The 16189-nt window shown below is 45.8% G+C and overlaps 1 protein-coding gene across 2 annotated transcripts in view; it reads right to left on the bottom strand.

The window, feature by feature from the left end:
- The window catches only part of INSRR (insulin receptor related receptor), a 65126-nt gene extending 49402 nt beyond the window's left edge, over nt 1–15724 (bottom strand). For both annotated transcript variants that reach the window (XM_088449632.1, XM_088449633.1), the window contains exons 1-2: nt 15402–15724; nt 1649–2191 (exon numbers count right to left, since the gene is read on the bottom strand). In XM_088449632.1, coding sequence (XP_088305758.1) covers nt 1649–2191; nt 15402–15474 — 616 coding nt within the window. In that variant the 5' untranslated portion in view covers nt 15475–15724. The remainder of the gene's footprint in view (nt 1–1648; nt 2192–15401) is intronic.
- Nucleotides 15725–16189: the final 465 nt, after the last annotated feature.

Genomic DNA, 16189 nt, shown 5'->3' with positions numbered 1-16189 from the left:
CTCCCCCCAGCACTGTCGCAACCCCCCCCTAGCCCCCTATTTGCCACCTCCAGCACTGTCCCAACTTCTGTGTGCACTTATCCCCTCCCTACCCCCAGCACTGCCTTCCCTTACCTCCAGCTCCCCAACTTCTCCCCGCCTCTACCCCCAGCTGTACCCCAACTGCTGTGTGCACTTATCCCCTCCCTACCCCCAGCATTGCCTTCCCTTACCTCCAGCTCCCCAACTTCTCCCCGCCTCTACCCCCAGCTGTACCCCAACTGCTGTGTGCACTTATCCCCTCCTACCCCCAGCATTGCCTTCCTTACCTCCAGCTCCCCAACTTCTCCCCGCCTCTACCCCCAGCTGTACCCCAACTGCTGTGTGCACTTATCCCCTCCCTACCCCCAGCATTGCCTTCCCTTACCTCCAGCTCCCCAACTTCTCCCCGCCTCTACCCCCAGCTGTACCCCAACTGCTGTGTGCACTTATCCCCTCCCTACCCCCAGCATTGCCTTCCCTTACCTCCAGCTCCCCAACTTCTCCCTGCCTCTACCCCCAGCTTTACCCCCAACTGCTGCATGCACTTAACCCCCTCTAGCCCATCTGCTGCCTGCCCCCCAGCACTGTCCCATCTGCTGCCTGCATACCCCCCCCCCCCCCCATAATATGTGATGGGACCCAGACACAGTGGTTTAGGACCCCAATTTATCAAAGTGAGGGGTCCCTGGGCCCCACAATTTTTTTTTATCCTCACGATGACTGTGTTATACAAATGCACAGATTGTATGTGTGTGTGTACATATACTGTATTGTGCCTGGCTGGCTTGTGACAGGATTACAGCAGGTACAATGGTTGATAAACTGGCATGAGAAATGAGTGTTTACTCTCCAGATGTCACTGACTGTTTACAGTAAACATAGGAGCCTGCAAGCGGCACACGCTGATCTATACCTGCTGCATGGAGGCCACAAGCAGGTAGCTTGTAGCTACCCGTAGCCTACGGAACTATGAGATGCCGCAGCAGTGTGGAGAGGAGAGATTGGATTACAGCAAAACCATATTTTGCAAGTTGAAATACTGGTACTGTAGTAGGTGGTATAAAAACGCCTACACATATCCTCCGCTTTGATGGATTGATTTACTTGCGTTGAGCCCCATCTGCTGGATTAATGTAATAAAACATGACACAATTTCTAAACTGTATATTATTACCTAAGGAGCAAAAAGGGTGGGGTGGGTGCAATGTCACCAAGAAGGCCACCAGCTATCCGCTGTGGTGCCCGTAAACTGTAATGCATTCCTGTTTTGTGATGATTTTCAGCAACAACACTTTAATAAATATGAAACCCTGATAGGGTCTGGCTGCAGTGAGAGCTGAAAGTCTGATCCGAGAGAGAATCCCCCCCACTCATTTCTATCACAAGAGCTCAATCATATTCACAACTTATCAGTAGCATATAAAGCCAACTCATTAGGTGTAGTGGTCCTATCAATTTCTAACCCTACACAGAATATTTAAATTAGAAAAACAGAGTTGTTTAAGACTTGTATTAATGTAAAATATAGATTTAAGGCTTCATTAAATCCAACATATTTTTAGAAAGTTCATATTGCAAGGAACTATTAAAGAAAGCAGGTGCAATTACTGATTAAGCTTATTCTGACCTTTCTGGCAGTCCCGGGTTGTCCAACAACGAGGTTCCACCTCTCCATTAATTACCGTCTTTACGCAGGAGGACTCCAGGATGCCGGGACAGACATCGGCACATTCTAATACCGGCTTGTTGCCCACTATGTAGTGATTGTCCACTGTATCGGACAACAGGGACCAGTCTATGGTGGAAATGTGGCAGAGCTCCTGGTTGCGCTCAATGCGGACCGCCCCTCGTAGGATGTTGGTGAGGCTGGGGAGGCCCAACTCTCTCAAGTGGGGCATCTCAAAGATCACCAGTGAGTAGTGAAAGAAAAGATCAGTGCCACGGATAATCGACAGGTTGGGGAAGAGTTCCTGTAGACTTTCCAAGCCATAGACACGAAAGAGGAGAAGGTACTCTGTGATCATTGTCAAACGGGGGAAACTTAGGCCTCGGAAATCCTCGGGTTTGGTGCCAAACATTAGCAGAATCTGCAGGTTCCCCTGGATGATGGTGCAATTCTCCAACTTATGGAGCTGGGACACATCGTTCCGGATGTCCATGCTGCCACAAACTAGGGAAGAAGAGAAGATAATCATGTAACAAAGAAACAAATACCGCCAACAAATCAGTACTATAGAACATTCATCAAGGCTTTGTCAGTTTCTTCCAGAACACACATTTGTTGTCGCCCCCCACCCAATTAATAATCTAGACAATGTTTTATAACCGAAAGGTCTACAAAGTCCATTGATGGGGCGCAATTCAATTTTTTTCGCCGGCACTCTGCAATCTCCAGTACCTTTTCGAAGTGAGAATGGGCATGCTAAAACAATTGAATTCCGCCCTTTGAGTCTTCTGTAGACTGGAACTACTTTTCCGAACACCCTTTAATAGTAATAAAATAATACAACCTAAAATGATGCGTCACACATTGGGCTCAATTCAATTCAGCGCGATGCTGACTAGCCCCAGGAGGGAACTCCCGGGGCTATTCAATTCACCACGCTGTTTGGTCCAACAGTTGCCAGATAAGTCGGAGAATGCCGGTTCTGGCTAATTAACCTGGGTGTTTAGTAGCGAGAACCGGCATTCTCCGTCCTAAAGTGCCGGCCATGTGGCCGATAGCGCCGCGCTATGCCGGAAAAAAGTTGCTACCCGGCACTTTTGTCAGATTTCTCCTCTCCTCAGGGGCGTGCGAGCAGAAATCCTTTAGTCGGACCAAACAGAATTGAATTAAGACCAGTGGTGTATTTTACCTAGGGGCTGCGAGGCTTCAGCTCCCCCCACCCCCCAGGAAAATCCTCCACTTCAGTGAGCCAGTGCAGTCCATGGCTACCCTGTGACTGGAGGTGGCTTCCTATTGGAAGCGCCACCTGCCAGTCACGCACAGGACATGGCAGCCCCAGGGGGGAGGTGCCTACCGCCGCTCATTTGCAAGTCCCGATGCCTGACATTCATTGTGCAGGTGCCGGGACCAGAAGCAGCTTTCATGTTCACGGTGAAGAACAGTAATGGTCCAATTTATCAATATCATCAGACCATATGACGATAATTGGCTTTCCTGACGATGACCAGGCTCCATTGAGTGTTCTTTCGGGACGTGCTTATCGCAGGGGCAAAACATTCCAGATCCTGACTCTGCATGTACATAGTCCAGCCTGACGGAGATCAATATTCGGATGCTTTCCCCATAGTACAGAAATGTTGACATTATCCTCAGATGGCATTAGCAATTGGAGCGTGTGCTGTCCCTGTTCAGATGAAAGGGAAAGCGCTCTTTGGTGTTAGACATCTGCGATGTTTCCTGCTTATTAGCCATCTGTTAAATACCTCCAATACCTTAAATATGCAGATACAGCCTTTTCCAAAGGAGTGAAAATGTTTCATAAGTCAGCCCCAAGCCACCTGTCCTTCATTAGAGAGGTGCGGGGATTGGCGCTAAGAAACACGACATTAAAGTCTATGGAAGTTGTGACAACGTAGAGGCCGCAAGGGTCACATCTAGCCCACTGGCTGGACAGCCCTAACACATTCTGCCTATGGTAATAATACATTAGAGGTTGCAGCCCCCTTTGGACTTACTTCAAGGCAGACATCAGTGTGTCCTGTGCCCCTGAATTGTGGGGAAAAACATTAAGATCCTTGGAGGGTTACTCAGATGACCGATGAACATGCAAATGATCCCATGCTGCATCCTCAGAAACAGCAGCTTGTCAGAAAAGCCGGCAGGAGGCGTCTATATGCACAAGACTGCATGCATTCCAATAGTCCCCACTTTAGGCTGGATAGTGCCGTAACGCTGGCAACATAGATCTGTCCTGCTTATAGTCTGCGCGAGGCACCCACGCACATGCGGCTCCGGCCTCGGCTCTGGTGCCGGCGGTAGTGCCAGGTTGTTACATGACCCTCAATGTGACCCCATACTGAAGAGGCACCTCCACTTTCAAATATTAGATATAGGACTTAAGCTGGGGGCATACTGGAGCGATGGGCATTCGTTCTGACATCGAAACGAATGCTCTTGAGCCCGTAGATACGAAGTTAATGGACAATGGAACGATCACTGTTCCGTCCTTCGTTAACATAACCCAGGTCGCTAGTGATAGCGCTAGGTTTGATGTGCAGCAATCGTCGCTAGCAAACACGGGAGCGCGCAATTGCCCGTACACAATGAGCGATGTAGGCGTTTTGCCGTTACAAATCCGCAAATCGGCCAGACATCGTTCCAGTGCGTACCCAGCTTTAATTGCACAGTAGTATGGTAGTGTGCAAGAAGCAACATTTTCAGAATCATCTAACAGACCTTAGGTGTTATATTCAAGGCAGGAAATGCTCCTCAGGTGAGATGGATCAAAATATTTGCATTATAACTTTATTAAAGCAAAGTCCACTTTGGCCTGTCTGGAGAGGAAAGAGATTTATTTCTATGAAGAACAAATATAAAATGCAGGCAGCACACTTAGCACAGCAAGGGCTGATCACCACCACATCGGGAATAATACAGGGCATATAAATCCCATTGGAGTTAGTAATTCTGGTTTATGTCATGGCTTCCTCATTTCGGGCTTGTCTTATTGGGATTTACACACTTTTTGTTTTTATTATTATTTAAGGTAACCTTGCAAGTAGTCATTGGTGTCAGAGGATCATCTGTTCCCCAAAGAACTGCATGTACTCATTTTACACTCTATTTACAGTCTATTTACCCCAACAACAAGTCATAGCACAAAGTAACAAGACTGTTAGCTTCAGCTATTAAGTGGATTTACTGTAAATATGCTGTATACTTGGCTTGTTTCTTAACACTGAACTTGATACAAAGGAGACATTTTTTTGCACAAGATTTTTCGCATACTGTACATAGTTTACTGTAGACTCATTTAGGGGCCTATTTATCAATATGGCCTGAAAAGAGAGATTTGTTTATCGCAACAATAGAAAAACTTTCTTGGGCAATTTTATATATTATAAAAAGTTCCCGGGGGCAGTGTAGCAATGCTAGATTATTTCTCTAATAGGTCTGTGGTTTAGGGCCTGTTTCAGAGATAGACAATGTAGCTGCATTGGCCAATGTTTTTAGTTTGCGCGTGCGATGGTTACAGCACAGACACGCAGATTGAAATTGTACGCAGAGACATGCAAGTTTGATAGGCGTTTGGTGACTGGGTGGGTAGCCAGACGCGAGCTTGCCATGGTCAGCGACGGAATGGGTAACCCGGTTGTATGATGTCATAGTTTTATAGAAGTTTTCATTTTTTTTTATTTTTTTTATAAGAGTAAAGTACTTAGCCTTGCAAAATACAGTGTACACAAAATAATCTGGTGCACAGTCACAGGGCTAACCCAAAACAGGAGGGCAACATTATTTTATTGCAAAGACCTGCAGATATCCAGCATTCCACTGGCAGACAAGGAGTTAACATCGGCAGAGCACCACCTAGAAATGCTGGTTACACCACTTCCTGGAGGAGCAGAAATAAACCTGCTCCTTGTTTTGGGCAAAATATTGCCATGTCAAAAGCAAAAAATATATTGTGGCAAGTTCTCCATTTCAACGTACATTGTATATACAGTAAACATAAGCGTAGTACATTAGGTTGACTGACAGGTTTATTTGCAACATTTTATATCTCTATGATAATGTAGCCGTTCAGATCTCACAGCCGTCCTGATATAGATGGTATTGCTGGATCTAGGGGATTTTCCCGACTGCCAGGTGGTGTTCTGCGTGCAGGAGAGTCTTATGGAATGGTGTGGGGAGGAGAGCAGAGGGAGGTTGGGGGCAGCATAGTGCATAAAACGTGCTAGACTTGTCCCTGAGACGGGATGTAGTCATATTACCGGCGGCCGGAATCCCGACCCAGGACTAAAGATAGGCGTCGAAATCCCGACTCCTATCTTTAGCCCCACGCCTAAATCCCGAACGAAGGTAAGCGGTTACAGGTTAGGTCGTAGCCGCGGGTTAGTTTAAGGCACCCCTCGGGTGACTTAGGGTTAGGCACCCCCTGGGGAGGTTTAGGCTATGGGGAGGGCGATTTAGGGTTAGGTACCACCCTAGGGGGGGGGGGGGGGGAGAGGTTAGGGTTAGGCACCCCCCTGGGAGAGTTAGGATGCGGGGAGGGGTTAGGATTAGGCATCACCGGGGGAGGTTAGGCACCACTAAGGAGGGGGAGGAATTGGGAAGAGGGGTAGGGATGGTAATACTTAACCACCCCTGTCGGGATCTTCAGTTATCGAGATGGCTCTGTCAGTATTTGAACCGGCGTCTATTGAGCTGCCTGTATTTCATACCGATTCCCCAGAGACATGTGGCCTGCTCCTACAACATGCAGCCTAGGGATGGCCAGCGACGGGAAAACGATTGATGATCAGTGGTTGTAATCAACTGGAGAAAAAGCGATGGTTTGGATCTGTGCATGAGTAAAGCAACAGGGATGCGTAGTGCTGAAAAGTGATGCTATTTTGCTATTGTAATGCTCCCATTAATGGTAAAGCTATTTACTATCGGGAAGAAATCATTGTTGGTAATTAGACATTGAAGGTCGATGACATCCATAAAGCAGCAGCCATTTGTGGCAGGATAGGCCAATTTGTGGTGCTCGCAGCATTGTCCCAAATGTTGGACAGTACAGGATGTCCTTACATATACAGCGTTCTATCTTTAACTGCAACGTTTGGGAATTTGAGCGATTAACGGTAATCTGCGCATGCGTCTGAGTCGTATGGCGCATGCATCAAGGTACATTACCGTAGTTGCGACTATTTATTCGCAGTGTGACTGTCAGGGAGTGTTTGGGGGAGGTAAGGGGGAATGGTGTCTAAAAATGCAGGTGCCAGGCACTACTGTTTTCAGGGGCGAGCACATCCTGCGTCTGCGACTCCGTACTCAAGAAATATGGCCATTCTGTGTGATCATAGTTACCCAGGATTGCTAACAATGACGGATCTGCGTCCGAGCCTGGTCATTTTGGGACACATTGGGAACTAGACATTGCAATTACCACGAAGGCCCAATACAATTGGGAATACAGGAATAAAGTAAGATTGGATATTAACACACAGGCAAAGCGGTAAAAGGGTCGTGCTCGGAAGCTTACAATCTATAGGGAATCGGGAGTTTCATGCATGATGATAAGTGCCGCTTACTGCATATTGGTAGCACTAGGTTGTAATGGGAAGATGTGATTACTGGGGCTGCTGTGATCTAGCCATGGGTAAGAGGGTTTTGAATAAAGAAGGAGAATATATGGACGTTATTGGCCATAAGGACAGTATTGGGGACTATTAAAAGGTGTCGAATGGTTGATTTGTGCAACATGATATTACTTAACAAAAAATTATAGCCAGCAATTGTTATTCCAGCAAATAACTATGTTTTGGAGTATATGTAACTCCCATCTGCAAGTTTAAAAACCCATTTCCCATCAAAACAGCACCTCAACATCAGTGGCGTAGCTAGCAGAGATGCAGAGGGAGGGAACGCAACTCTGCAATGCTTATAATGGCACCTATCAGTCCTCCTGTCAGGGAGCCCCCATTATATATATATATATATATATATATATATATTATCAGGTCACGCAGCATTGAGCAGATCCGCCCCCATTTCTTCTTCCTCTCCCGTGTTACATTATTTCTGGCCTATCAATGTGCACACTGTCTGGTCCCAACCAACGGCGGCGACAATGACGTCCTAAGTTTATGACATAATAGTTACGGGGGATAATATAATAAGAAGTAATGGCGCAGAGGCTTTTCCCAGTATGCATGTGCAGCATCTTGGACGTCAGGGGAACAAATAAAAAAAAAAAAATATATATATATATACTATTTTCTCTTTGTTACATTTTTCAGTGAATTGTCCTTATGAATCTTTAAATGCTGTAATTCAAAAGTATCAATTGGTATGTAATGTTCTCCTGGCCATATTTGTAGTGGACACGACGCATGGTTTATATTAATGCGAGTCATTGTACGCTCACTGGGTTCCGGCTGCGCTGCTATCATCTGTCTCTGTAGTGTGTGCATGTGCGTAATAATGCAATTTCAGGGATAATTATTGATGTCATCTGCAAGCAAATAATGTATTTAGATGTTGATATTTGATTTTTGGAACAACTGGGCCTGAGACGCCTATTTTTCCATCTTCCCTTCTGTCATCCATTTTCCTGATTTTTGGAGAAGAGAACGTCTTTATCAGCCTTATTTCACTATTTACAAACAACTAAATACATTATTATTATTAATTAGGAGGGGCGTTCAAGAAGTAATCCACTAAGGGGCATATTTACTAATTATTGGGTATCAGACCTTATAATTAATTGCCATTATTTGCGGCAATAAGGAATTATACATTGCCTGAATATACTAATATACACATACAGGGACAGGGGTTCCGAAAGGTCATGATCATTTCACTCCTACATCGGGGTCCTGCGCATGCGCGGACTGCTGATCACACTTGCGGCGGCCATTGGCGGGAAGGGTTCCAGAGCAACCCTCTCCCAGTAACTTATGCGATATGTAGCCCATAGGTAACAGCGGCTAATGCTTACGCTTCTGGGGCCACTACTGTACAAAAGTTTTTGCTTTCAAAAAATAGAAATGTCAATAGTTTATTTTTATCAATTAACAAAATGCAAAGTGAATGAACAGAAGAGAAATCTAAATCAAATCAATATTTGGTGTGACCACCCTTTGCCTTTAAAACAGCATCAATTCTTCTAGGTACACTTGCACACAGTTTTTGAAGGAACTCGGAAGGGAGGTTGATCCAAACATCTTGGGAGAACTAACCAGAGATCTCCTGTGGATGTAGCTTGCTTAAATACTTCTGTCTTTTTATGTAATGCCAGACAGACTGGATGATGCTGAGATCAGGGCTCTTGGATGATGCTGAGATCAGGGCTCTGTGGGGGCTATATTGTCACTTCCAGGACTCCTTGTTCTTTACGCTGAAGATAGTTCTTAATGACATAATGTACGCTGTATGTTTGGGGTTGTTGTCCTGCTGCAGAATAAATTTGGCGCCAATCAGATGCCTCCCTGATAGTATTGCATGATGGATAAGTACCTGCCTGTATTTCTCAGCATTGAGGACACCATTAATCCTGACCAAATCCCAAATTCTATTTGCTGAATGCAGTCCCAAACTTGCAAGGAACCTTCACAATGCTTCACTGTTGCCTACAGAAACTCATTACAGGTTGAGTCTCCCATATCCAAAATGCTTGGGACCAGGGATATTTTGGGTAACGGAATATTCCGTATTTTGGAATAATTGCATATCATAATGACATATCTTGTGAATAGGATCCAAATACACAGCCTGCAGGTTATTTTGTACAATATTTTCAATAACTTTGTGGCTCAAAGTTTGTGTACATACATGAAATTCATTTATGTTTCATATACACCTTATACACACAGCTTGAAGGTCATTTTATACAATATTTTTAATAATTTGTGCCTTAGACAAAAAAGTTTGTGTACATTGAACCATCAAAAATCAAAGGTTTCATTATCTCAGTCATGCCAAAATTATTCCATATTTCAGAATATTTCGGAATATTTGGATATGGGAGACTCAACCTGTATATAAAGAAACTGCCTTCTGTCACAGCCAAATATTCATTTTGATTCATCAGTCCAGAGCACCTGCTGCCATTTTTCTGCACCCTAGTTCCTATGTTTTCATGGATAGTTAAGTTGCTTGGCCTCGTTTCCACGCTGAAGGTACAGTGGGTTTTGACCGCAATTCTTCCATCAAGTCCACTTCTGGCCAGACTTCTGCGAGCAGTAGTTGGGTGTACCTGGGTCTCACTGGTTTCTGCCAGTTCTGACCTGATGGCACTGCTGGACATCTTCCAGTTTCAAAGGGAAGTAAGCATGATGTGTCTTTCATCTGATGCACTAAGTTTCCTTAGCTGAGCACTGCGTCTACGGTCCTCAACGTTGCCAGTGTCTTTGTGCTTCTCAAAAGAGCTTGAACAGCACATCTTGAAACCCCCAGTCTGCTTTGAAATCTTTGCCTGGGAGAGACCTTGCTGATGCTGTATAACTACCTTGTGTCTTGTTGCTGTGCTCAGTCTTGCCATGGTGTATGACCTGTGACATGGAATTGTCTTCACCTCTGTAGCAGAGTTTGGCTGTTCCTCACCCAGTTTTAAGCCTCCCGCACAGCCGTTTCTTTTTCAGTTAATGGCTGTGGGCCTGATTCAGCAAGGATCGCAGTTGCGAATACGCACGCCATTAACCGATTGTTGCATTCTGCGCATGCCACTGCAAACGGGACTGTGATCGCAGCGACTATGCAGACCAATCGCAGAGTGATTGAGAAAAGTGCCATTTGTTAGTGGTGAGGGGTGGGTGGTCGGATAAACGCAGGTGTGCCCGTGCGTTTGAACGCCGTTGCATGGGCGTGCATACATTAGCCACTGCGATGCCGTATGCAGCCTGAGGCCTTATAGCGTGCAATGAAGTTAGCGATTTCTGAGTAAGGTCAGGGCTTGTGCAAGTGCGCATCAGGCGGCGATAGTACACAATGGTACCTACCGATGGTTGCGCAGTCTTGCTAAGGATTACTGATCTGTGTAAAGTAAAGTGGCAGCGTAGCGATTGCAATGGATTAGCATACTATCACAGTTGAAGTGCGTGCGTAATCGCTATTGCATTCGCAGTTGCGATCCATAATAAATCCGGCCCTGTGTTTCATGCCACATATGAAAATGATGATCGTTATCACCTGTTTGGTATATCATACACCTGAATATAATTCAACAAATTCCCTGACTCTCTGCAAGTGTACCTAGAAGAATTGATGCTGTTTTGAAGGCAAAGGGTGGTCACACCAAATATTGATTTGGTGTAACAGCAGGCACTTGATGTTGATGTCCGGGCATGCTCACACTTGTGGTTTGACAAGTGCCATCATGCCCAGGTAGGCTTGCTGGGACCTACAGTCCACTTGTAACGAACAAAATTGTTTAACTTTTCAATTTAACCATTACCTCCGCTCCCAGAGCCCCATATTTTTTTGGGGGGTGGGGTCCCCACTTCCCTAGGAATTCCTGTGACCCTGACCATCCTTTTCTCTGCCTCCTTTGACTCCTGTAATGCCAGGTACCAACTAATACCCCTTTTACACCAGAACTAAAACACTTTATTGCAGGGTAAACCCGGGTAGCTCCTTGGTGTAAAAGGGTTTAGGGTTGGATTCCCGGATCGAGTGACCCGGCAATCCAACCCAGGTAACTTGCAGGATTTAACACGGGAATGACCCGTGAAACCCTGCAGTGTAAACGGCGCAATCCGGGTCACGATGACCTAGAGCGCGCCGCATGCCGGATGACATCATATCCAAGCATCCACTGCCATGCCGGAAGAGCCAGGTCACTGCAGAACCTGCTGCAGTGTGAACGGCGCTGACTCGGGAATATCCTGGGTCAGCGCCGGCTAAATTCCGGGTCTGATCCGGTTTGCATCCCTGTTCCAAACTCCGGGGTCAGACCTGGAATTTAGGTATAATAGCGGTATAAGAGGGCTGTGACTCATATGCGGGGCGCAGCGAAGCCCAAGCCTCATTACGGAGGTCGCTGGTACATTAGAAGCCGTGCAGCGCAAATCCGAGCTAGTAAACCGAATACTCTTGTAGCAATAATGGAGTCAGGCTCTGTACAGAGGGTGATCCAAACGTGGTGCCATGCCTACCACATGGTCATCCCCTCAGGGAGAATTGCTGCTTCTATATATTTCCCCTGTCTGTAGGACTGTTTAACCTCAAGTTATATTCTTATTTTAGTCTTGTGCTCACAGCAGTTTGTTAACCAGTAACAAGACTTAATTCCGCAGACGGCCAGGCAGGAATTCCACAGATACAGTTACTAATGAAGTAAAATCTAGTACTGATCATTTTCATGCATTTCAAGCCCTTGAACAATGTAATATATACAGTACAGCCAGCACATTAGAGGAGAAGGGCATTTTTATACATAGTAGTGTGTACCGATGTGCTCACATAGACCCATCCTCAAATCATACCGCATAACCCTGTATGGCGTGCCACAGACTTAGCGATGAATCCGCCCGCACACTTTTATCACACAATATGCATCAAATTCACATCACTAATGTGACACAAGATTAATACATCGAATACACTTATAACCTGGATACTGGTGCTGACATGCCGACATTGACTGCAGCTGATGTGTAACTCAGGCGCTAAACTAAAGCAACTGTGGATCGATACAAGTGAGTGCCGCCATGCTTAATCTGCGACTTTATTCCAATTCATACAAACAGACTAATACGAAGTGAAAGGACGCTGTATGCGACTTTATATTTGGCTACGATACAAATAAGATGCTATGCTGACTGGTTGCTGCCAGTAAAGTACTTTTGTATTGCAACAGAATTTTAAAGGTCCCCGAGGACATAAAGTAAACGGTTTAACACATTTGTCATAAGGATGTAAGGATGAATGGCTTTCACCTCAAACAACGACTTCCAGTACTTCATGTGACTGCTGTATGTGCCCGAGCACCAGGCTAAATCTCATTATGAGTTCTGTCTCTAAACTGAAAACACTGAGATCATACACAAGTCATCTCTCGGGTAACAAAACCACTGAACATACGCAGCAGTAAGCCGGTGCGGCAATGAGTGGGTGCTTGGAGGGAAAGGGAGGCGGCTAAAGGACTGATTAGTGCTCTTCAAGCAGTAGGTACGGCCTGGAGGTGTGGTCCACTGACACAGCCACACCCACATCTCTATGTGGCCACTCCCCATGGAGATCAAATGCTGGGAGATATGCGAAATGGCAGAATTGAAGATCGCGTCACCTATCTAGGCAAAACAGACTTATTTATACCGTACAGGCGTAAGCTGGGTGCACACTAAAGGTGCATATTTACTACACGATATAAATTAATGATAACTACATAGTTATCGTTCATTAATCGTGCAGTGATTATGCCGGCAACGTCCAGCGATGCGCGCTCCCGCTGGTCATTCTCGGCATCTGTCATCGCCTGAACATGCTGCCCAACTTGACGGTACCATCAGGTTGTGCAGGTTTCAAGATTGAGGGAGGTTGCCTGCACCGAACTACACATCGTTCAGTGTGGGCACATTATCCACTGCACAGTATAATGAACGATTACGTTGTTGTCATCCTTCAATAGTTGTGTAGTGGATATGCGGCTTTGGTGATATATCAGACGATATATATCGTTCCGACCAGAGGCGTATCTATAATGGGTGCAGGGTGTGTGGTGTCCAGGGGGGCCCACACCGCACCCTCTGCACCCATATTTTCTAAGACAGCTCTCCGATGTCCCACGTCGGTTGTCTTAGCCCTGCACAAAACGCCTGGAAACTGTCCGCCGCCATTTTCCCGGTGACCTGTGCATGCGCAGTAGACTCTGGGCACGGACTAGCGCCCAGAGTCTACCAGCGGTCAGTCTGCTGCCGGCCGCTGTGGAGAGAGGAGGAGCCTGCACATGGGCCCCCTCCTCTTCTAATATGCCCCTGGTTCCAACGCAGTTCAGAGTGGTATATCGGCCACATCGCTCAGTGTGCACACACTGTCGCATGTTCACGAGCGTCATTGGTCGCATCTTCTGATCTGCTGTGCATGCACGGCAAATCAGAAGATCTAGCGGCTGACACCATACCTCTGAATGCGGCAGGGGACCATTATATTGGGCAATGGTACGCCAGATTATGCAGTGCTTACGGACCACCCGATATATCGTCCAGTCGCATCTGCCATCGCTGGGTACACACCGTCTAATGTGTACCTGGCTTTAGCTACAGCAGTGATTGTACAGTGGTACCACTGTGCTACATGCAGCCACAACTGACAGCTGCCGCAATCTCCTGGCACTTCTGTAATCAATGTCCCATCTTCTGTTTCTGCAGGACCCCCTAGCAGTGCATGCCTTGTGCTCACCTCTCAGGTCATTAGTTTGGGGTAAGTCTCCCAGAGCACCATAGAGACGTATCCTGTTGGTTACAACAGGTCTGAGAACTATACTGCACCAACTACACTTGCATCCGACTGTTGTTGATCTCCCAACTGTCCCAATTTTAACTGGATACACCCACTTTTCCAGCACTGTCCACCCCAAGAGCCGCAGTGTCCCGCAGGCGGGCGGGCAGATGGGCATAGCAGAACAGCGGTGAATGCATGACGCCCACATGCGTGTGCCATCCACACTGTGGTGGGAGAGGCTGGGGGCTCCCCAGCAGCTCCTGAAGCATTGGGCAAGCCCCCAGCATGAGGAGAACGGGGGATTGACGTGCAGTCTCACCACCAAAAACATGTGCGCCCATTTGTCAGGCATGCTCTTTGAGTCCCAACACCGCCCTCTTAAATGCTGAGAGGTATGCTGTTGCACTCCAGGGGCTAGAGATGTTGCATTGCAGACCAAATTGTTAGTGCATGCGGGTCCTGAGAGACTTTTACACAAGAGAATATACTATAATGTGCTCTATAGATGTACATCCAAGACAGAGATTTCCCTCCCACCTCCATTTGATTTAAAAAAAAAAAAACATAAAAATGGGTTATGTAAAGCTGGGCCCCTCTGTCCCCTAGGTCCAATCCAGGGCCCTAGGTCACCTAATGGATGTTCCAGCTAGGCACACACATATGCTAAACCATGTATCGGTCACTGAATATATACAAATGAAAAACTATTAAAACAGACATAAACTAACCACACCAGCCATATATGTGAATAGTATGTAATAAATGGTAGATTATTTACCATCAGGTCCATCTGTGGCAGACAGTAACAATTGGACTATCTGACATGTACACCAGGGCACCCGAGGGGAATGGACGGCAGCACTCACCAGCGTGACGCCCATAACCAATATATTAATCATTGCTCTTATATTATAAAGGATACAGAACAGAGGACCCACAGTGCCTGTAATACATCAGGCCAGGGAACATTGAATTTAAATAAATTATTTCAAGACCACAGACAATATTTATAAATTAAATACGTTTTTAATTATGTCCATTATGTGACAATCATTTACAAATGTAAAACGTCATGACTGCCCTAAGTAGAGAGCATAATATATTGCATAATAGCATTCCTCAATGATTTGTATGGAACATAATACAGCACTCTATTTATAGCAACCATAGGAAGCGTTTGACAATATTTTATAATATATATATATATATATATATATATATATAAAATTCTACAGTACAGCCAATTACAAAGCACAGTATAATAGCAAACATAAAAGCCACTTACAGTCTGTCCCCTGGCCGCTTGGTGTAAATATAAGGAGGACAATGATGTAGATGCTGTGGGATGGTCTCTCCATACTTGCAAGGATCCAACTTTGAAAATCTACTAAAACTTTAAGAGTGCAAATAATAGGGACTAAAAGTTTTTTTTAAAAGAATGTAAATATATACATGCTAAAATAAAATCTCCATCAGGCTACCAGCAACTGAGACCGTATGCCCCCCTGCACACATTACACACTATACACTGGGGTAGCAGACAGACACAAGTGTTACAGGAGCCTCTAGATAGCATTGTATATTCCTGCCAGTAGTGTGTGAGAGCACCTGTGCACAAAGGGGTGTGGCTTATTACAGGATTGGCTTACCCTATAGCAGCAGGTGTAGCCAAAGCTTGCCTGAGTGACATGCCAACTTTGTACCTCATTGGCTGCAAGCAGGGAGCCACTCCCTCCCCATTGCTATCCAGCTGCACTAAGCACCACACCATAGGGCACACTGCCTGTCACAGGAGAGATGTGAATCCTGAGATGGAATGCTAGTTTGCATAGACCACGGTAATAAATGACCATACTAGCCTTTTAAACCAGGACAGACATGAATTATACAGATTCTGTGGCTGGCAGACTTGAAGTCTCCATTTCACCTTGTTTTAATCATCCACAGAACCTGTGTAATTCAGGAGTTTCCTTACACGTGAACATGAACGATTTAGTTTTGATGGTGACACGCAAAAGGGCCACGTAAAGCTGTCCATGAGAAAAGCAGCCTTCACTTAGGTCAGCTCCAGCC

The sequence above is a fragment of the Taudactylus pleione genome, unplaced genomic scaffold (assembly GCF_031769625.1).
Source record: "Taudactylus pleione unplaced genomic scaffold, aTauple2 ptg000490l, whole genome shotgun sequence".
Classification (NCBI taxonomy): domain Eukaryota; kingdom Metazoa; phylum Chordata; class Amphibia; order Anura; family Myobatrachidae; genus Taudactylus; species Taudactylus pleione.
The sequence above is the reverse complement of the archived record's forward strand: the minus strand, read 5'-3'. Positions and strand labels throughout refer to the sequence as shown.